The 16,582-nt window shown below is 44.2% G+C and overlaps 1 protein-coding gene across 3 annotated transcripts; it reads right to left on the bottom strand.

Annotated features, from left to right (window-relative positions):
* Nucleotides 1–18: 18 nt before the first annotated feature.
* On the bottom strand, nucleotides 19–16,523 carry rereb (arginine-glutamic acid dipeptide (RE) repeats b). 3 transcript variants are annotated; one of them, XM_083972628.1, is made up of 17 exons: nucleotides 16,390–16,523; nucleotides 15,440–15,488; nucleotides 14,749–14,873; nucleotides 12,234–12,333; nucleotides 11,508–11,606; nucleotides 10,630–10,710; nucleotides 10,367–10,520; nucleotides 10,198–10,284; nucleotides 8,172–8,365; nucleotides 7,835–7,996; nucleotides 7,517–7,618; nucleotides 5,539–6,641; nucleotides 4,098–4,302; nucleotides 3,320–4,019; nucleotides 3,087–3,224; nucleotides 2,112–2,286; nucleotides 19–1,231 (listed from the first exon to the last, which is right to left on the bottom strand). In XM_083972628.1, exons 1-17 carry the CDS (start codon nucleotides 16,413–16,415, stop codon nucleotides 1,228–1,230), a joined length of 3,504 nt encoding a protein of 1,167 aa, XP_083828754.1. In that variant the 5' UTR covers nucleotides 16,416–16,523; the 3' UTR covers nucleotides 19–1,227. The 3 variants fall into 3 exon arrangements, with proteins under 3 accessions (XP_083828754.1, XP_083828753.1, XP_083828752.1); XM_083972627.1 differs by having other exon boundaries at nucleotides 19–1,050; XM_083972626.1 differs by having other exon boundaries at nucleotides 19–1,050; nucleotides 3,320–4,302.
* Between the last annotated feature and the right edge of the window lie 59 nt (nucleotides 16,524–16,582).

The following is a 16,582-nucleotide window of genomic DNA, read 5'->3' as shown; positions in this document are numbered from 1 at the left end:
CTCCACATACACAGTAGATAAGGTGTCACTGCAGAAATATTTATTGAAATAAATATGCAATGGATACACTTTGATATATCACATAAATATTGAATTTTTGGAGCAGTTATTTTTAAAATTTCATTGTAATGTCAAAGGAAAAAAAACATTTTGTCATCAAAATGAAGTGTTCCAATAAAAGGTTCTGTCTGTAGTGACAGATCATGGTCCAATTAATCCTTACCTCACCTATAGTGCTATATACTGCTTTTAGCTTATGATTTACTGCTATCGTGCTGAATCAGGGGGTCAGGTGTTCACATCTACTGTTATATCAATAGTACTCATTCATATAGAATAATGTGAGCCATGTAATATTTACAATCTTAAAAATGAGTGAATAAAAGCTTCGGTTATACTGTGAAAAGATATCTTGATATATAAAACTTTAGGATTTAGACAAATATTTAGCAGATTTAGGGGTAAAACCAACCTCTACTACACTTTCAGAGTCTAAACACCACAATGCAACTTGCTACTCTAGTTTGGTGGAAACTGAAGACTGCGTCATGCTAGGTCATTACAATCATTTAAACACTGATTTAAAGGTCATTCTGTACAAGGAAATCATTTAGAAATCATCATAGGTATATTTCATCTTAACACCAAAGTCGGTCTGTTTTCATATCATTTATAAGAGCTGTATTTTAAGCAAGGTTAAATCACTGCATATCAAACAGTTTTACAGTTAGTTAGAGAAAATCTGTCACTTTAAATCTCACGTGAACAAGTGAGATTGTTCATTGTTTTGATAAGAAAAACTAGTATAAAGTCTTAAGTGATATGAAAATCTCAGACAGACTTTGACAGTCCCATTAAGTGCTGAACGAGGAATGCACATAAAGATCCACAAAGTATCTTCTAAAATATATTAAAAGAAAAAACATTGACACACAAATATTCTCTTACAGTCTCAAAGGTACACAGTATTCTATCGAGTATAAGTGTAGGGTCTCAGGGCATGCACCACCTGACACTCAAGATGGCTTGTCACCTTCTTTCTTCAGACGGCTTCAAAAGACACAAACAAACATGAGTAAACATTGTGCAGTGTGTTGTCACAGTTTACATGATCAGAGCAACAGTGAGTGCAATGTTGGTTACAAACCATAACACAACCACAACCAAAAACCACAGAGCTGCAACAGCAGCATAGAGCTTTAATGAGGGAGGGATGAGGACGGTTGGTCATCTGGAGAGCAGAAAATTTGTGATTTTGAAATAAGAGTCAATTTCAGAGAAGCTCTTCACACAAAAAACTGATGTTTTCTTTTTTGGTACATTATGATATTATTTTGTTTATTACTCTTAGTTTCTTTTTACAGCTCATAGGTACTACACTGTCACAGTGATGCAATGGCTTTTACTACACAGATTCAGAGCACTAGGCTGGATATAACACAATGTGGTAACGTGGACAACATGATGGTGCTCAAGATGTAGTGTGGGCTGTTTGGAGCTTTGACATTGAAAATATAATGTAATGGAGTAAGACAAGGAACTATTAAGCAAGCCTACTTTACACTTTTTAAACTTAATGTTTGCTTTTAAAGCTCTAACAGTCTTATCCACCATATTTATCTGACCTACTCACACTACAGGACAAAAACAGAGCTCAGACTGTGGAACAAGTTCCCCTCTAATACAGTATGTGCACCATCACTGACCTGAGTCTTTTTATATCAAAACTCAAAACCTTTCTTTTTTAAAAGGCTTGTAACTCTTTAAAATGTTGTGATTTTATTCTTGCTTTATTTACTTCTCTCTGTTTTATGTATTTTTTATTGTTTTCAACTTAATTTATTGTTTTTTATTGTAAAGCACTTTGGTCACCCTTTGGGCTATTGTAAAAGGCTATAGAAATAAACATTGATCGATCGATTATATTCATTTGTTTTACAGTTATGAAGTAAAAGTCACTTTTTTTTTCAAAGTTTTTACTGCAAATGAGCCAAACAGAGTAAGGCTGATGTTAGGCTTTATCTTGTACTAACAGTATCTTTGAGGGGAAAGACTGACAGTATTTTGTATCTTCAAAAAGTATGTTTGATTCACCATTGAAAAGGCCTCACCTGTAGTAATCTTCCTGACTTGGTAGGGGGCCTCCATGCAGGTGGTGCCCGTGCAGCCACTGCTGCTCCATTGCCATCCTCTGCAGCTCTGCAGACTGAGCGTGCATGGCTTGGAGCTGGTGAGCAGCAGACATCTGTGGAATTGGACCCTGCAGCTCTCGTGGGTATGCAGCTCCTATAGAAGGAACAGAGATCATCATCATCACATTCTGGGGATCTATATGGTTACTTTCTTGCATTAAAAATATTAAAACTATATATGTAAGGGATAATGTATAGCTGGTCGGTTGTTATGGAGAAATAAACCCAGACAGATTGTATGGAATGGTTTCATACAACCTGAAGGGGTTTATTTACATTATCCTGCATATTAGACGGTTTACGAGTGAAATAATTAATTTGAAACATAATGTTGATCAAAATACGACTTTGACTTTGCTGAGCCTCCTCCCGGTCGTGCATTTGAAGCCTTTGATAATCAATCAGTGGATCGATAGATTACCATACACGTGTTAAGATGTGTGTATTGTGTGTAGTCGTATCTGTCATAAACAAGAGATTAACTTTACTGTTTACGGGGTGCGTTTGTGTCACGGAGTCGCAGTGCCACGGAGACGATAGCATCCGTCGCTAACACTTCCCAGCTCACCACAGCGGCCCTCTTACTCATTACAGCATAATTCTTGAGGCTCCCAATGTGGGTGATGGGTGGGTCACCCAGCGGCTTCAGCGCTTCACTTTATTTCCTGTTCTTTGTGGTCCTGACAACTGCTGCTGCTGCTGCTGCTGTCAAAGAGGAGGCTGCACAGTTGAGCCCGAGAGGAGCGGCCTAGTTTGAATGTTTTGTTTACCGACTGCAACGAACAAACCTCCAGACTCTACCTTTTTAAGTACCACAGAAACATGAAATAATTCTTTAAAGAAAATATCAACTGCTACAAGAATCATTTAGTGTCAGTATGTCACTTTACATACCAAACAATGGGTGGCGCAGCATCTCATGATCATGTGGAAGCTCGCTGAGTAAAGCGTTGGGGATGGGGCCACCGGGGAAGGGGAATCGGGCCAAACGTGGTCCTGTGTTCAAAGGGTCCAAAGGGTGAGGACTTGAACCTGTGTGAAGAAATAAGATGGAAATTAAACTCAACTTCCCACCACCAGATGTTTCACTGCTGACTCACTTCTGAACAACACGAGTCCGACCTCACCTTGGCCGAGTGGGTCCTGCTGGTGCAGGTGTAGGTGCGAGTGGATGTGAGAGTGCTGGTGATGATGCGGCGTCACGTTGAGCATCTGCAGCCTGGCGGCGGGGTCGGCCACGGAGGCCATCCTCTCGGCGTGGAGCCTCTCCGCGGTGAGGCGCTCGGCGTAGTTCAGCTCCGGGCGCAGCTGGGGTCCGGCCAGCGCCATCCTCTCCCGCTCCAAGTGGTTCAGCCCGGGATGGAATTGCGCGAACGGGTGGGGAGGCCCGGGTATGTGGGGCAGACCCAGAGCGCCGTGCCTGGCAAAGTGCTCCATGGGGTTGGCCGAGGGGTGCAAGGTTTCCAGGTCGGGGGGCTTCATCTCGAAGCCGGGCTTCATCCTCTCGCGGAGCTCTCTCTCTCTGAGGTTCCGGAGCTCGCGCTCTCTCAGGCTGGGCTCGGCGCTGTACAGGCCGGGCATGTGGTAGGCCAGCAGGGGGTCGCCGGGACTCAGGGACACATAGAAAGGATGATTCCGGTTGTTGGGGGACATGACGTGCGGTCGGGCGTATTCGCTCAGGGTGCGGAGGGCGGGCGTGTCGGGGCCGATGTACGGGGGCACGGCGGCTACGGTGGTGGGCGGCTGCTCGAAGGAGGGGCGGCCGTGGCTCTGAGCCGTCATCTGGACCTCGCTCATCCGACTGTCGTGAGAGGAGCTGCTGGCTCTCTGGAGGCAAGAGACGGAGCGTGAGATAACGGGCGGAGAGGCGTTCGGAGAAAAAGAATCAAAGAACGTTTCACTCACAGAATTTCTGTCCGCCTCCCTCTCCCTCTCTCGCTCTCTGTCCTTCTCCCGCTCTCGCTCCTGTCGAGCGCTGAGTTCGGCCTCTCTCCTCGACTTCTCCACCGCCTCCTCTCTTTTCTTGGCCAGCTTAGACGATGACAGAGGAGTGAAGAAGAAGTCTGTTCTGGCGCAGGAGTTGTAGCCACGATCCAAGTGTTTGATAAACCTGAAGGAGAAAACAATACTGTCTCAGATTTCGTTCACACAACATGGCAGCGGAGAGATTGTGAACTGTGCAGAAGAAGATGACTTTCATTGTGTTTTTTTCCCCTCACACTGATTTACATTGTGATGAAGGTATACCATGGTATCTTAAAGTAGCAACGGTATCAGTTTCATTACCGTCATTAAAAAAAATGTAGTGCAGTCATATAGGGCCCTGATATATTACCTACTAAATATAATTAATTTGTCTGCCTAAATAATGAGTGTATGTCCAGCACCTACATGTGTGTGGTTGAGTTTTCAGTTTTACTCCAATAGTATCATGTTTTACTTTGGGGAGATGTTTGATAAAGTTGATGGACGTGACGTGCTCACGTGACGGCTCAGAGAAGAGAGAGAGGAAAAGACGGCAAGTCGCGCATATACTGAGTTGGTCCTCAAGAAAAACTCAACTTCTGCAAAAACCTTGACTAGATTTGAAGCACTATGTTGCCATGGTTATCATGTGTGTCTTGTAGGCTTGTGCCGACATTTTTTTTTCTTACCGATGTGATAAAAACACATAGAGACGCTGCTACAGCTGAGCAGCGCCACATCCGCTATGATCAGCTCATCAGCGCTCCGATGGAGGTTAGACCTTCTGATGCTGAACTCATGTTATAGAGACGAAGTGCAGCCAAGCACCAGGCTGAAGAGAGAGGAGCAGCAGAGCTCCTCTGTGCAGCTGCAGGTGAACCGGCTGGAGAGGCAGCACCGTCCACATTTTATTAGAAGCTATTTGTTGTCAATAAAAGTTGTTCATGTTGGTAATGTACATGTTTAGTTATTGTTTCAGTATTCTTATGTGGCGTTTGGTGGCTATTTCCTTTCAGAACGACACTTTGGTGACTCTGTCTGAGCTGTGCAACATGATTTTTAATTGGCCACGGTAATACCGTATACCACGGTAGAATGTGGAGGTTTAACAATATCAACATTTGGATAGCGCCCAACCCTAATGTGAACATCATGTCTATAGTCAGTTCTAATGACATTTCAAGCACCAAATGACTCGAGAGCTTAAGTTGAAACAAGTTTAACATAAAATCAATATGGTGGCAACAACAGACAGACAGACAACAGTTGACAGGCTTTGTAGTGGCTGTGCGTTATGCACACAGGCTGCGTCAGTCAGATGTTGTGTTGAGTCGTGATGAGAAGCTGAGTGTGATCGTGTGGTGCATCAGAGTTGTCTCACCGTGCAGACTGGCTGGCGTGGCTGGCCACGTTGACGACGGTGGGCTCTGGCGAGGGGCTCCTCGGGGGAGACGGCGGGCTCTCTGCCTCTTCCATCTCGTCCAGTGGCTCCTCTTTGATCTGAATGTGTGACCCCCCCGCTGTGCTAGTGGGGGAGGGTCTCAGAGGGAGAGGCAGGAAGGACGGCTGGAGGCTCGGGACCGGGCCCATAGAAGAAGTTACCGAGGTGAGGGGGTGCGGCGCTGCGGCGGCGGCGGCGGGGGGGTGAGACGAAGTGACGCTTTTTCCGTGGTGGGTCGGCACCTGAGAGATGACCGGGAGTTGGGTGGGGAGCGACTGCATGGGCAACGGCTGCGGCATGAGCTGCAGAGGGGGAGGGGGGGCACCTGGAGGGTGCTGGTTGGGCAGAGAGGTGAGGGGCTTCAGAGCAGGCGGAGGGGGGAGGTTGGAGGGCATTTGGGGGAACGGGGTGGCGGACTGGTGTGGTAGCTGTTTGTGTGACGGTGGGATCGGGGTGGTGGGGGGGGGCTTGATCTGTGGACCAGACTGAGGGAGCTGCGACTCCCTGAAGAAGGGTGGGGGCCGCTGCGGCGCCGGATGAGGCTGCGCGGGGTTGAGAGCGGGTGGGACCTGAAACGCCGGAAGAAGAGGTGAGTCCTGACCCAGAGGGGGGGGGCCGGAGAGCGAGTGGGGGGTGGGCTGCGGTCGGCCGCACTGACCCCCCGTGACGGGAGCCTGACCCGCGGCCGGCTGCGGGGGGTCCGGAGAGGGAGGAGGGGGGCTGTTAGCCGGATCGGCCGAGTGCTGAGGAGTGATGTTGGGACCCTGTGAGGGGGGGGGCTGCTGCTGCTGCTGCTGCGCCGGCGTGTCGGCCAGCGCGGCGGCGGGGGCGGCGGGCTCCGACGGGACTCCGTTGGGCTGAGCCGACGAGTCTGAGTCGCTCTCGTTGCCCTGCTGGGGGCTGGGGATGCTGGGGGACGAGCTGCGGTTGTCCTGGTCGATGTCTTTGGTGTCGCTGCTGCCGTCGTCCTGAGCGCTGCGGCTTTCTGAGGAGCTCTCCTCCTCGTTCTCGGCCTCTCCCTCCGACCGGGACCCCTGGGGTTCCTGGGAGAGCAAACACATCTGGATCATGTGGTGCCGACTGGGGCTGTTGATCCTCCCCCAAAATCAGGTCCGAATTTCTAATGATTCTTATGTTAAATATTTGGATTTTTAATGTTCTTTTTTTGTTTTTTTAGCTCATTATATATACAGACAAGCCTTTAATTGATAGGAGTTTTTTCCCACTGCTGATTTACCACTGTACATTGTACATATCTAAACTGTTTAAGACCCAAATGTGTTTTATACTGTTTGTGTGATTGAATGTCTTTTTTCCATAATGTGAAGCACTCTGTGTACGCGTACTATGATGGGTGCTATATAAATAAAGTTTTACTTACTTACTTATTATAACCTAAACCAGATTATCATCACGTCCCACGTCCACTAAAGGGCATTCCAACCAAATTTGTTCTGTAACATTTGCAACACACTTAAGTTTTACCAACTCAGTATAAAACTTCAAGAAGGGAAATCGAAATATTATAAGTGGTGGTGCAAGGTGTGTGTGTAGTGTGCAAACACGTAGGTGCACCACCCCAGCTGAATAAATGAGCAATTTAAAAAATTGTTTGTTTTATCAACGTGTTTACTACTCCGAACGTTGCGACACACGGCGTTAAGTTGCATCACCGCACACGTTCGAACGTCAAGTTTCCACCTTTGAATGTTCTCATTGTGTTAGCTGAGCAGCTCGCGCCTCTGCCCCGCCGATCTAAAAACAGCTTGCACTGATATTAAAGGTAATTAACCTACCCGTATGACTATAGGGATTATGGCAATAGGCAAATTTGCCAAAATGTTGAACTATTCCTTTAACTAACTGTGGAAATGAATTTCCCCTCATAAACCATGAATCTGAGATGTCATCCCCTCACCTGTGTCTTGGGCCTTTTAGACGAAACCTTTTCAGTCTCCTGAGCAGGACTCTCCCGTACACGTTTGGTTGTCTTTGGTGACGTTACTTCCTCTTTTACCTTCTGTGGATACAATTTGAGATTTACACAGCACTGTTTATTACTGATGGAAGATGATGATTATGACTCATGACTATGACCACAAACCTCATGGACTGTATACAGACTACTGCAACCAAATAGCATCTTTTAAACAGCGTAGTGCACATGCTCAGAGACTCAAGCTGGTCTCAAACAACGTCATACTGGTACACGGATGTTAGTGTACATCATGTTTACCTTGTTCGTCCTCTTAGTAGATTCATTCTTATTGTCGGTAGAGGACGATCTCAGAGAGCTGGAGGTCACTCCGCTGGGTGAGGGCTGGTTACTGGACTGCTGCTCCTCACTGGTGGGGGAGCCGGTGAGCCTCCTGTGGCCGCTTCTTAAAGACGACAGCTGCTGTGGAAACAGTCACAGGTTGATATTGTTAAAATGCAGGCAAGGGGGAAAAATGTTTCTCATCATTTACAAAATATTTTCCCCAGCAAAACTGTGGAAAAACACACTCAAATCTGACATCTGCACAAACATCGACAAGACGACAGTGTGGCTGATCTGCCAGCTTCAGGCTTACAGGTGCTCTGCTCCGCCGTGTTCTCATGGCGTGCTTGCTGTTCACCTCCTCTTCCTCTTTCACAGGTTTGAACATGAACGGAGCACCTCCAGATTTTGGGGCTGCTGGCAGACATCCATGTTTGTTTTCATAGTTGCGACAAGACGTGCACAGCAAAGGGTTATCTCTTCCACCTTGGTGCCAATCTTTAGAACCTGTTGGAGAAAAAGACCTTGGTGTAAGTGTGTGTTGTATTTATACGGATATGTATATGTGTTTATATATCAGACGTAGTTAATATAGAGATATTATGGCATAAATAGGTATATCTATATGAATGAATGTATTTATATATTGTATAGAAACAATCAACTGTGTGTGTGTGTATATATAGCTGTACATACACTGTATATTAAGGCTGCACATTATTAACATTGCGATATATTTCTTTTCTCGAGTGACCTGATGAAACGTTGTCCGCTTTATATTATGATAGAATAAAGTTCAATGTTTTTATTGGGAGCAGTTACAGTGTTGCAAGTCTCTTTCTCTCTTTTTGATCATGTTTTTTGGACTCAGCACCTGGTAACATGATGTGCGTGTGTCTACCTCCCCTGATATATTTATTTCTGCAATATATATTGCGATATTAAGAAATACAATACATGTATATATTATGTACTTATACATATTGTAAAAATGAAACTCTGAGAACTAAAACTTTAACAATGCCTGTGTGAAAGCACCCTAAGGCCCAATCCCATTTCTCTTTTTTACCCCTACCCCTTCCCCTACCCCTTGCCCCTCGCCCCTTGAAACGGAGCTACAAGGGGTAGGGGTAGAAAGTCAACCCCTCCGAATTGGGACACCCCTTCAACAATCACATACGTCATCACGTGGTCTCACTGGCTTTTACGTAAGCTGATGCGGCGAGCTTTTGCCAGAAATCAAATAGCGTGTTCCATATAACTTAGTAAAATAAGATAAAACTTAATGCAGACTGATCGGTTCATTGTAAAACATTTATTTACTGATGTAATTGTGGTGATTTCTGTACACAGAGCCCAGAGGCAGCGCTGCCTGCTCCTCTGACTGGTAGGCTACATGAAGCATAACTTTTCATCCAAATAAACTAATGCTACTGCCACAATTGTCAGATTTCATCAATGAGACCAACATTTAAATGCTGAAAAGAATTTAACATGCTGGTGGTAAACCTCTAAAAACCCGCGGATAAGTTAATTAACGACCGCCTTCTCTCCCGGCGGGACCGGGACGAGGACGTAATTTGGCCGGCGGAGCAGCACTGCAGACCGGCTGCTGTCTCTGTGAGGAGCCGCTCCTCCTGGAGCTTCACTTCTCCGAAAAATCGTCGGAGCAAACTTCTAACCCGCCGTCATTTGGGTAAACTAACCGCACATTTGGGACCTAAACAGTTACTTTCTCGCAAGAAAAAATATTAAAACTTAATAAAGTTACATAATAACAGCGCTACAGTGAGAAATAAAACAGCTTTTCGTTTTACAGCCACCGCTGCCGGCTGCCGCAAGATGCATTCTGGGAAACTTTCATACCCCTCCGTTTGGAGTGTGCCTCTGAAAAATCTCCGTTTGGAGGGCTATGTAGCCCTACCCCTTCCCCCTACCCCTCTGTCCTAACGGGGATTGGGACACCCCTACCCCTACACGTGAACGCGCAAAACGGAGGGGTAGGGGTAAGTGGTAGGGCCAAGGGGTGAAATGGGATTGGGCCTAAATCTTCCCTTCCGCTAATATATACTGTATATACATATGTATATATAATCAATCGATCAATCGATCAATCAATCAATCAATCAATCAATCAATCAATCAATCAATCAATCAATCAATCAATCAATCAATCAATCAATCAATCAATCAATCGATCGATCAAGTGTTTTTCAACCATCACATTATTAGACATGGTTGAACTCCAGACAAGTTTTCCACCACACTAAACACTTGTCTTACATAAATAAAACACTGAATGCTGCCCAGGCTGATAAACCACACGCTCTTGTACTCACTTGTTGAACCACAGTGGCTGCAGCTCTTGATGTCCTGTTCGCTGTCTTCACTATCGAGATCATCCTCGCTGGCAGAACTCACGTCCACTGCAAAGGAGAAGATCAGTTTAGATAAGGCGCTACTATGCACAACAGCGAGGCACGTCTGAGGCTCATCGTTTCTGCTCACCTGAATAATTTCTCGACGGAGTGTTTACTGGAGCGGCAGCGGAGCGAGTCTTGGCCTTGCGAGAGGACGGCTGCCGGCGCTGCTGTCGATAGGCTCTCGTTCCTGCGGCCTCGGGCGTTTTCTTCCAGTGGTAATAGAAAGTGATCAGCTCTCCCTGGTGATACAGCAGACAAGACTTTCAGGAATGACAGGAGTCACACTTGTGAATCAGTGTATGTTTTACAAATTGGTCTGTGATATATAAAAACAAGAGGTTGAATTACAGTCTTCTTGCTGGGTAGAAAGTCTTTCCGGATGCGGAAAAAATTCTTTCCATATTGTCTCAGGCCTTTGATGAAATGTTTCTGTGGAGAAAAGGGATGGAGAGTGTGATTAGATAACATTACATTTAGGATACTGTACTGGACAGGAGGACATTTAAAGTTTAGCTCTCTCTCAATGAGCCCCCTCCTTTGGCTGAGGTGCTGTACAGTCTGAAGAACCTCCTGAGAAAGAGCCGGCGCAGCTCCTTCCAGTGGCATCCATGTTCAGGGACCAGTCCAGTCCAACTAAGTATTCATGCATATGCGACAAATCTTAACACTGTCTCGCTGAGGAGCGGGCCTGGACCTCCAAACGCTGATGACCTTCTCTTTGGAGGTGTTCAGAAGGAGGAAGTTCTTGCGGCTGCTCTTCCTGTCCCTGATACACTAAGGATGGCAGCATTTGTCAAACACGATATGAAGGTACTTGACTGATAAGCTTTTTGAGGAAGTGGTTTTCAAAATGCTGTTTTACTGCCATCAGTGTTTTAAAGGAAGCAAATAACTGTGAAAGATCTAATCTGTTCATTTATTTACAAACTGCACAGCTGACTATATTCTGTTTATTTCTAATACATAAGACACATTTCCCCCCATTTAATCATCAATATTTTCATTTCTCCTTACCTCCCTGCACATGTATAAGTGAATTTGTGTCTGTATGCATTCACTATGCAGGAAGGGTAGAAAAGGGGGAAAATGATGGATATGATGTATACTCTTTTGTACATTCTTCAATAAAAGGTATTTTATATACACCTCCCAGCACAAACTACAAGTGACAAACACACTATCAGCACTGACCTTCAGTGCTGTGTTACAAGCAAAAGACGTCTCACCACATCACCCTCCGACCAGCATTTCTCAATGAGCTTTGGCAGAGGCTTCTTGACCAGACGCTGAAGAGCTTTTGCTGCATCATAATGACTTGCATGTAGCTGGAATAGAGAGAAGAAAAAAAAACGTGTTTGTAAACCTGGAATACGATATCGCTGTTAAAGTTAAAACGCTAAAGAGGCATTTTAAAGTTTGTAAAAAAAATGCTCTGCTATGACTATCTTTTGATTAAAATTGCTTTCCCACAAAAAAGTTGTTTAAAAAAGCTCCCAAATAGGCTAAAAGCAGGTCTACTATTTCTCCCTCATTGAAAAATCCAGATTCTATTAATATTCATGAGTATGCAAATAGACCAGGGTTTGAACCCTGGTCTACCGCATTCAAGGTGGCGACTAAACCTCTGGGCCACGGCAACTAATGATAACAACTTGAACATCTAGCTAGAGATCACATCACAGTGAACAACAAAATCAACGGGATTGGTTGCTAGTTTCGTGACGCATGAAAACTGACTCCAATTTGAAAAATTGAATCCAGTTTTTTCAGACTCATTTTCAAGTCTAAAATGCTCAGTTATGGCGTGGATTAGCAATTTTGCTGCTGAAATGCCATGTAGCAGAGCCCACACACTAAATTGACATGTTAATAATTTCAAAAGGGGCATTTTTGGTTTAGGGGGTCTTTAAAATAAATGGGGAATGAATGAATAGGATTCATTTGCTCCACACCATGTTGAGGGCGTTGAGGGTGGTGTCATCACGGGAGGCTGCTAAACATCCGTCCTCTGTGGATCCACCGTCACACATCCCTGCAAAAGCCGCCATGCTCCTGGAAACATACACACAACACAGATCTTATGTCAGATACGATCATTAGTCAAACTGCGTTTTACGCTTTCCTGGTTCAATGTTAATCTGATTCCCAGAGATGTTTCTGAAATTGTCATCAATACAGTCCTCGGTCTCTCCAGCAGTGTTAACCATGTCTCTATTCCCTTGCCCCACTTTTAAGAAATCAGGTCAATAACCAGGTTATGTTTAAACACATTTTTTTTATTCAATTAACACAAAGGCTGACAATGGAGAAACGTGCTGGAAGCCCTGAATGAAATAAACATGATTACAGTGATGAAAAAGGGATGTGTTTGGTTCTGCTGCTGTATATGATGGACTTTGACTGGACGTTTCCTCAGATCGCTCATGTTTCAGCTCTTAGATACAAAAGAAGGCTTAACCACGCTTCATAACGTTTAGCTCACTCTGCCATGGACATTCAGAGCAGTGTGTGTGTGTGTGTGTGTGCTATAAGCGTATAAAACAGAGCTGCCTTGCTCCTCACACACAGGGTCAGAGAGAGAGACAGAGAGGAAGCGAGAGCAAGACAAAGAGAGGTCTCTCTTCTGGCTGGGACGAGAGAAAATGCATCATTCATGGATGAATGTCTTTATCAAACAAAGAGTCGGTGAGATAAAATGTGTGCTGGAACTGTTATGTCACAGTAACGAACAGGAAGTCTATTTTATTCATCCCTGCAGAACTGACAACAATGGTTCTCATCCATACTTCAGGATTTGAAGAATTAGCTGTTGCTTACAACAGTTTAGATACCCATCCCTAGACATAAACTATGTCAGACCTGGTCAGGGTTTCAGCTAGAAAAAATTGGCACCGGACAACGTGACCGGCAGGTTTTCAATTTACCAGACAAATGTTTGAAATTCCGGTCATTATCTGAATTTATTGAGCTTAAAATGATAAATGACATGCAGGCTATATAAGAATAATATCAAGGCATGTCAATTTATAATGTTTTGATTGAAAATAGGGATGTGCATTCTGAATATATTTTATAACCCATAGCTGACGCTCGTTAACCAGTTAATAACCGTTAACTGATGAGTGTCTGTAACAATGTTTTTTTTGCTTTTTCTTGCCGATGTCATAAAACACACACACGCTGCTACAGCTGTGCAGCCACTGTGCTCTGGCTCAGCTGATCGCACTCAGATGGAGATTAGTTCTTTTGAACTCTTGTATACAAAGTGCAGCCAAACACCAGGTGAAAGAGTGAAGAACGACAGAGCTACTCAGCTCGGTCAGCTGCAGGTGAGTTACAGTTGAACCGGCTGGAGAGCGCAGCGCCGTCTTTCTTTCTCTTTTTTTTTTAGCGGAAGACGTCTGTTTATCGTCTCACCTTCCTTCACGGGGACTGCCCTGCATAACTGGCACATATAGCCTACTCCCATGTAACAGACAAAAAACCCATGGACTGGCTCATGCCATTTTAATAACGCGCTGTGCTGCAAACTTGAAATCAAATAATGTCCGTTCGCTATAAATAGCTATAGATGCAATAAAAACTCATTATAATCGTTCTCCTTAGACCTGTTTGGTTTCAGAAAATAGTTTTTAAGATTTGCTTGTTTGGACATGTCCGACCTCTTCCGTGCATGCTTTGTCAGAGAAACACATGCAACAAGTTTAGTAGGTTACCGTGTGAAAAAAAAAAGTTTTGTTCCACATAGGCCTGGCCTACACATTCATAAAAAAATAAGATTCCGTTTTTTCTTTCTTTTTTTTTATTTTTATAAAATGACATGTGGAAATTGCCTATTTTCAATATTTCCAAATTGTGCATTTTGACTGGAGGGAGTAAAAAATACCAGACTTCGGCAGATTTTACCAGTCAAAGTCCGGTAATTATTAAAACCCAGACCTGGTTACAATTTATTGCAGCTTGTTAAGTCAGGAGCGTAACCACACTGCCATGCATGTGACCACACCAAAACTGGTTTTGTTTTGCATATACCGGTACTTCCCCATCTGTAACACTTGTCTTACTACCTTGTGAAAAGGTCGGTCAGCCATTTTTAATAGAGCCACACCTGGTTTTCACTTCTCTATTTCTTTACAGTTATGCCACCACTGCATTGAACAACAGCAGCTATACAGTTCCAGTTAAAAGCAGTTAATACCTGCAGCATGTCTGTTACGGACATGTCTGCACATAAAAGTAAATTATCAGAGTTTAACTTAAAATTCTATAAATTTTTATAAACCTTAAGCAATGTTTGTTATGCAACTGTGCATTTGTAATGCTCAATCATAATAGTTACCAATAATCCAATCTTGAATCTTACCTTGTCATTCTAATTAAATATTTTTATCCACTATTGCAAAGGTACTAGCCTTCATACAGGACAGTAGACTGTGAGAGCTGAAGCTATAAAGTGTAAACACTGACCTTGCAGCTCGGAGGTACATGAGCAGGTCACAGTCATTGACCCCTGGCGTCCACATCAGCTCCTCACCCTCTGTCTGGGTCTGTAAACCAGAAGCCGGCCGCGGCTGCAGCTCTGGGAGCTTGGCCTGCAGTGAAACCCAAGAGGAGACAGGAGCTAGTAGTAAACACTGACACTTCCTCAAGAGGACAAAAGCTGTGCTTACTGTTAGAGTTTCTGTTTAGTCAGGCAGAAATACACAACAATAATCCAAATGCTTATTTTTCATTTAAACATTCACAAAATGTCTTCATAAGAAATTGCAAAACAATTATTCAGGAGTGATTTACCAGTTTGCTGTTATCACAATGTGTGATTATGTGTAGGTGTTTTGTAAGAGTACATGATAGTATCTGTTTCAGCTGATAATTTCCCACATGACACACATTTACACAACTATATGACATGCAAATAATAAGGCAACACTGCACAAGAGCTGTCACATAAATTTTATCTGGAACTATTTCAATAATCAAATTATTGTTTTAGACACTGTTGAAACTCTTGCAATTTGTTTGCAGCACAAAGGCGTTACATTGGGCTCTAGGATAAAAAGAAAAGTATAGTATGTCTTTACCTAAATAACACAAAATAAACCAGCTAATTTTATTCAAATATAACACATGATATTATTTGAACTGTAGCAGGGATTACCTGATGACTTGGCCCCACTCTGATCTCGCCCTGTGTGCTGTTCAGGCTCCTGGAAAAATACATTGATAAAGAAAACATCCTAAGTTTCTAATGTGCAGTACATCTGTGCACCTCCGATTACAGTCGTGGCATCAGCAAAGTGTTCAGTGTCACGAAAAAGCAAAGTCAAAAGTGCTCAGCCTGCTGCGTATAACCTGTCAATTACCAGGTAATTATCGCTGCACAGCCTGTAAACAGACACATAATCGATGAGCGGGTCTGAGTTGTGTGTTGTCAGAGCAGCTCTCCTCCTCTCCTCCCAGAGCTCCGTGATTTCAGCAGCACAACAACATCCCGCCCCTCCAACGCTGGGAACCAATCTCAGCTGCGACCTGCGACGTTTCCTTATATTACATGAATGAAATCCGACGCTAACCACCGCACAAGACTGTCAATCAATCATACACGAGCTGCTAATTTTTACGGTCACCATTACGAGAACAGTGTGTGCTACTTTAGAGCTCATAACAAGTTGCCAGTGGCCGGGCGACTGCTGCGCCCGGGCTCGTTAACCCTCGTTGAAATATGCAATCAATAATAAATACCAATATTAGCATGCACGGCGTGTCGTTGACATCCGTCCGTGTAGCGACAGCGACTCAAATCTCTGTAGCGATGCACACGGCTAATCTGCTTTACTGGCGTTATTTACAATAGCCGCACAAATCGCCGTCGGCGACATCAAAGCAGATAAATAAGCGTTTTCCTGGAGGTGTTGCTAGCTGCTAACGACACTGTAACATTACGCTGTTATTTGGCTAGCTGGTTAGCCACACACGAACTTCGTGACCACTGACATTCCGACTATTCCACACAAACGTCTCTCAAAGTAGCGCTACAAAGCACCGAAACACACATTTAATACACACCCGACTAAAACACAAAGGTAAAGGGTAAGTTAATCAAGTTACCTCCGCGGACTGAACAGGTCGTCCATGTCGAAGGATGTTTGGATGTGGCTTGTTGACACTACGCAGCGCAGTGGGCGATACACACACAAACTATGCGAACCCCCTATTACATGGCTATTCAAAATGGAGGCGGTGTAGTGGAGGGAGTCAGTCTAGTTTTTTTTTTTTTTTTTTTTTTCCAGTGCAATGACCT

The sequence above is a fragment of the Trachurus trachurus genome (genome assembly GCF_905171665.1).
Source record: "Trachurus trachurus genome assembly, chromosome: 5".
Lineage (NCBI taxonomy): Eukaryota > Metazoa > Chordata > Actinopteri > Carangiformes > Carangidae > Trachurus > Trachurus trachurus.
The sequence above is the reverse complement of the archived record's forward strand: the minus strand, read 5'-3'. Positions and strand labels throughout refer to the sequence as shown.

Bases quoted from the DNA above. Each gene is read 5' to 3' on its own strand.
- rereb (XM_083972626.1), bottom strand. From the start codon at position 16,415: ATGGACGACCTGTTCAGTCCGCGGAG. The intron at 10,711-11,507 runs GTGAGACGTCTT...TTTTCTCCACAG, and splicing joins GCTGGTCGGAGGGTGATGTG to AAACATTTCATCAAAGGCCT. The intron at 6,642-7,516 runs GTGAGGGGATGA...TTGCTCTCCCAG, and splicing joins CTAAAAGGCCCAAGACACAG to GAACCCCAGGGGTCCCGGTC.